The sequence below is a fragment of the Chaetura pelagica genome, unplaced genomic scaffold, assembly GCF_000747805.2.
Source record: "Chaetura pelagica isolate M959 unplaced genomic scaffold, ChaPel_1.0 scaffold67, whole genome shotgun sequence".
Lineage (NCBI taxonomy): Eukaryota > Metazoa > Chordata > Aves > Apodiformes > Apodidae > Chaetura > Chaetura pelagica.
Window position 1 is genome coordinate 597,251 of NW_009954107.1, and position 6,170 is coordinate 603,420.

The 6,170-nt window shown below is 36.7% G+C and overlaps 1 protein-coding gene across 5 annotated transcripts in view; it reads right to left on the minus strand.

Annotated features, from left to right (window-relative positions):
* Positions 1–6,170, minus strand: part of SORBS2 (sorbin and SH3 domain containing 2) — a 79,208-nt gene that overhangs the window by 20,314 nt on the left and 52,724 nt on the right. For all 5 annotated transcript variants that reach the window (XM_010002462.1, XM_010002463.1, XM_010002464.1 and 2 more), the window contains one exon: positions 1,028–1,116. In XM_010002462.1, the coding sequence (XP_010000764.1) occupies positions 1,028–1,116 (89 nt within the window). The remainder of the gene's footprint in view (positions 1–1,027; positions 1,117–6,170) is intronic.

Genomic DNA, 6,170 nt, shown 5'->3' on the forward strand with positions numbered 1-6,170 from the left:
TAAAGCAAGTACTAGAAATAGAAAAGTCTTTCTTCTCTCATCTTTTAAATTACAATAATCTTAAGGATGGCTTGTAGTGTTAAGAATTTTATGCAAGTTGAAAGATGACTTTCAATATTGCAGAATTCTTTAAAAGGAACATACAATATGGCTCCTAGAACTTTCTTAACCTTTATTTGTTAATGAGGAGCCCTTTAAAAATCAGACTCTTAATCAAATTGCAGCAATATAACCATGTCAGTGGCGTGAATTCAGATCCTGTAACCAGTTCTTACCTTTACTACCATTTAACAAGGTAGATGGCTCAGAACAAAAATGTAAATATTTGCAATTAAAATACATCACTCTTTTATGTTTCCATTATTTTGTGCAATATTTTAATAAAAATAGATGGAAAAAGTTAACTGTCTACGGTGTGTAGATGTTGTTCAATATAAATGTACTTACTTTATGATTGAACAAAATCTCTGAAGCCTGTCTGGGGAGCAGTTATAGTTCTAGATCTAGAAACATTCTTAAGATACTGAATGATATACTCCATTTTTGTGTGTATGCTTTTCAGAGATACTTGCTGTCACTTTAAAGGTTGTATGTCTGATTCTATTTCTGTATTTCCTCTTTCAAAGCATTACTATAATAACTGAGGCAGTTTCTTTGTATAGTGCTCTGGTTCGCAAAAGAGCCTTTCCCCAGTCACATCTATTATTTTTCACTGTTCCAAGCACCCACTCTGGTCAACTTTGATAGAGCCTATCTATGACTAGTAAATTTATGTCTGTATCTATTTAAACAGAAATAGAAGATACAGCTTATCTTACAAATCTTGATATTCTTTTAATTTCCTGGAGCACCAATCTCCTTAATGAAAAAGAAGGAAGGATGCTGTCCCATCTGATGACGTGATGAGAAGTAATTGTTCATTTGGTCTCTATCATTACGGTGTTTAAAACCCAACAAAAATCTTGCCTCAGATTTGTTACCAATTTTCACTATATATATTGCTGCATTGTTTATTGTTGTTTACTACCTCTTTGTCTGCAGTTCCTCTTCTCTCCCTTGGAGTACATCGTCCCACATCAGTGAAAGCAGAAGAATAGCTTCCAGGAGACTCCTGCTCTACTGAAAACAGAAAGTATATTAAACTAAGGTAAATTAAACAAAATTGTTAAAATCTGTGATGCTGCTTGGTTTAATTTTGGGGGTGAAGAGATATTGAGATCTATTCTTTTACCCTTCATTAAAAAACCACATGATATGATGGCTACGGTGCACCTTTAAAGAAAAAAAAAAACACAAAACCAAAAAGATACAGACTTTTAAGAAAAGACAAAGGCTATCCTCTGATCCACAGCAGAAGAATGCATGATAAAGGATTGGGGGAGCAAAATTATGCCTCACTGTATGAAGGGATGTACCCCTACTGGGCTAAATGGAAGATATGACAGCAGTACCTGGACTTCATCAAGTTGCAAGAAACTGTCTTGGAATGCCAACAATATAAACACATAATTACATGCACAAGACATGATTAAAGCATGCTTCAATGAAATAATGCTGAAGGAAAATTGTTTCCACCTAAGTGATCTAAGATGCATTTCTACTTCACCAGGGTTACTTGTTAGGCAGCACGAGGGAATTTAGAAGGATGTTATTTCATACACACTACTCTGTTTTAAGACATGGAGCGCAAAACATTACTCACCAATCTATGTGGCAGATTTTCTGTAAAGCACAGTTTACCAATGTTTATTACAGGATGGAATATTGTAGGATGGTGAATACATATTTTCACGTTTTAATAAAAAAAGTAAACTGACACTACTTACAGCTCTGAAAGTTGCCAATTTGAAATGAAAATATAATGGAATTATTTCAGACCAGAGCATGGAATGAACCGCCTCCTAAGTTCTGGGATTTACAATTTTAGTCTGCTAGTGCCACAGTCATACCTGCCAGGGAAGATATATAACTGATATTTGTCTTCCTTTGACATCAGTCGTACAATGTAGTCTTACCAAGTGGAGAAGTACAAGTGGAGAAAATAGAATTTAAAGTATCATATCCATTATGTTGGGATTTTACAGAAGAAAGATGTAAATATTTTCCATAAATAGCCCCAAAATTTGAGGTTATTGATAAATAAAGGGGAGGAACAAATGAGACACATACTGAAAACACATCTATTTTATATTTTTTTTTCTTTTAACTCTAGCAGAAAGGGAAGAACATGGGAGGGAAGGAGTGAAAATGTAGCAAGTTTAGGAAGAACGATTTGCTTTATTTCTGTACAGCTCCTTATGAAGTCAATATTGGTAGTTTTCAGTGCTTTTTGCTATGGGCTTAGAGTCTCTGTGTGGATGGTGGCTGTAAGAGACACACACAGATCCTACAACACATGAAACTTCCATTAGAAGAGCTCAGCCCTGACTGATGCAGATGGAACTCAATGGAATATTGTTCTGTACTCATTCTCCATGCTACTTTAGGGATATTAATGTTGACAGAGTGTACTACTTTCTTCATGACAGACTCCATAGATGCAGAAGCTGTTAGGAATCCATGTTCACTCTGCACTGTAAATTTCCTTATTTTCAAGGACTGGAAAATTCTAATTTAGCAACTGTGACATGTGAACAGCACAATTTCCAACAGCTTCAGTCTCATTGCGTTGTACTGCATGCCATGGTTATTCACGATCAGGCTTCGAGTATGACTAATTCAATTCTACACTGTGTGTCACAGCTGTGTTATACCTAATTCTCTGTTCTCAACATGTCTGTTTTAACTAGTTAAGAAGACATGGTAACAGCTTAAATTCTGATTTCTCTTGAAATACATATTTACCATTGTGTTACTTGCAAAAGTTACAGAAAAAGATGTGAGATTAAAGATGAGCAAGATGAGACTGCTCATGTATTGTATAATTGGTATATTGAAGACATTCTTTCTTACATCCAATTGTGATTTCAAGAACAGCTTTGTAATGTCACTGAATTTTCAAAGATGCTCTGTCACAGAGGACTGTATGTCTAGAATCAGAATTCTTTAACAAAGAGTTGTTACCACTTAAAAGGAGAAATGACAGATATGCCAAAAACATTAAGCTAAATCCTCTGGGATAGACATTTGTGCACTCCTGCTAGATTCCTGCTATGAATCTAGTTTGATTTTTTTTTTTTTTTTTAAATTGCAGTGTTAAAGTTTAAAAACATTTTAAGCTTAAGCAATTTTTTTTGAGAAAAAGAGAAGCAGTGCAACAAACTCAAAGCAGGGACTTGAAAACCAGATCACTATCAAGACAGACTTTTGCAAATTACACTCACCCTGACAGTTTCATTCATGTTTTGGTTATTGAGAATTTCCCTTCTAAGGGGATAGGATATTTCTCAAAACGCCATAGATATTTTAAAATTCTACGAGAAGAACTAGTTTGCTGCCACAGAAATTGGAAATTGTATTGTTTGAGCAGTGGAATGGAAACTTCCTAAAACGGAAGATCTCAGGGGTCTATTCACAAAAAGTCATGTAAAGCATCAGAATTAATGTGTTTTTTTCACAAGAATAAAGAATCAACTTTCTATGATGCTGGTGAAGTTAAGAACATTTTCATCACTTACATGTAAAAAATCTCAGCAGATTTTTTTTTTTTTTAATAATAAAGGAAGGGCTATCTGCATATTGTTTTCTCTTTGACCAGCATCTTATGATGCATGCATTCACTCTCTGTAAGGTCTTTTTCTTGGGGAAAACCCCACATTGCTTAATTTAATAACAACATTGTAATTTATAGCACTAATAATACATTAGGTGAAATGTACTGTAACTCCAGTTGTCCAAATTACTGCATTTTTGTGAATAGACAGGAAATGTATCTATTCTCATCACCTATGTAAAAATGACATCCTTCGTTAAGAATTTTGTGGGATGAAAGCTTTTTATAGACAACACAAATAGAAATTGAATGAGAAAGGGTGGGAAATAGAGGGAGTAAGGTTGAGTAAGTACATCACAAGGACAGAAGAAGAAAGTTAATCCACCTTGGAAACACAGTGAACTATTGTTGTTAGTTGCGTCCAGGTCTGGGAAAGAGGCACTAAGAGGTGATCTTCCACAATCATTCTGGTACAGTGGGCAATCGATAGCACCATCTTGAGGCAGTGGATGAAAAAGCTGGTGCATGGGACTCTTTTTCAGAGCTTTAAGAGATGAATTCCTTTCTGGAATGTCAGGAAGCAGCTCAGTAATAAGTCTATGTAGTATGCTGTTGTCAGGCAAGCTTCCCCTTCTTTTTTCAGCTTTAATTTGGTCACAGATGTCTTTAAGTGCAGAATCTAGTGCTTCAAATACAGATGACTTGCATTTTTTCTTTTCAGTTTGTTTTTTAGGAGCTGCACCTTTTTTCCTCCGGAAAGGCACGGGACTGACTAGGAATGCTATCTTAGAGAGGCCAGATTCTGTTTCCTGTCTCCTTGTATCTTCAGTGGTTTCTTGTTTAGCCCTTTCATGTTTTAACATGGTGGTGAAGCGCGTGTAGGACGCTGGGCATCGTCCTTTGCAGGAGCTGACGAGATGCCTGTGGTGGTGGTGGTGATGGTGATGGCCTGATCCATAAAAGCTTTCAGATGATGTGAAGGAAAAGTGATCAAAGTCACTTTCACTACAAAAGGATGAGCCCTCAATCTGGATAAAGTCACTGACATCAGAAACCACTCCATCTTGATCACTGTCAGAAAAATCCATATGTGATCGTTGTGGCTCATCACTAGTCACTTCAATATGAATTGGCACCAGGGTTTTACACTTGTAGCTCCGTTGTACCTGAGAAGGATGTCTGCCTTGATTTTCTTCTTCTAGCAAGGATTCGATAGAAAACCGCCTCTTTGGACATAAGCCATTTTTAGGAGGCTCTAGTGTAACAGTTGACAACATTTCGTCGCCGAGGTTCGGCATTGATTTTGACTTCTGAATTAATTTTTCAAATTCAGATATTCTGGTTGGCACCATGTCTCTGGGAACCTCTTCAGTAGAAGACTCTCTCCAGCCTTGAAGAATAGCTTTGTGCTGTTCTTTTTCATACTGCAGTATTCTGGACTTCACAGAACAAATCACTTCAGAATTCATCAAGTCCTTGCGATTGATGCGGTGCATCTTTTTGTACATCTTTAGGAAACCTGGTGCATCATGTGCAGATCTGTGACGAACCCTTGGCCTGCTACTACCATGGCCCTCAACATACGGGGAGACCCAGTTCATAGAGCAAACTTCTTTGGAGTCCTCACATAAGAGAGAGCCCATGCTTTCAGACTTAGCCTGTTCATCAGGAAAGCTATCGCGATCATCTGTTAACAGATCATCATAGCTACGAGATTTTCTTTTTGGAGAAGCAGTTTCTTCTGTGCTGCTCCAGACTTCTGCATTTTGACGACTCATTTGCCAGCCATTCTTGTAGCTGATTGCCCTTCTTGAATCATTTGGAACAGCTAAATGTTGTCTGTAAGTGCTACAGTAATCTAATTCATTTGAGGTGTTGTGGTTGTGCACTGAATAACTTAAAAGGGACGGATATACTTTGCTAATATCCCCACCTTTATAATCCATAGAGCAGCATGGTAAAAAAAGAGACATTGCCAGAAATTAAAAGATTCAGAAAGTTAGAATCAATATCAGTAAGTATTAGAAAGATTAGAAAAGAGACAGCAATTAGTGTTTCTATCAACTTAGGTCAGTAGATAGGTTGCTACAGTCTGGACAGCAGAGGTAATAAGTTATTTACTATCTGTAGGATGTACTCACTTACTCATTTGAACATGAAAAAGAATTCCTTATCAATTATGGAGGTGCTACACCCTCCACAAACTCCTGCCCCACTCACACCTCTCCTCCCAAAGCAAGGTAAGAAAACAAGCATTTAGATTGATTTTGGAGCAGGTCAACATTCAATAAAAGCGGCAAAGAATTTAAAGATGAAGCCAAACAAATCTAGACCTCAGTCAAATATTGACTTTTCTACCTGTACATTCTTAAAGAAGCTGTTCAGAACTTTTGAGCTGAATAATGTTCAGAGAATTAACAGCAACTGCATATTCTAAGATAATTAAGATATAGAGAAATCTTCATAGAAGATCAAATGAGAAATTTCTCCCAGTTGTTCTCCCATCTGTAGCGTAGGT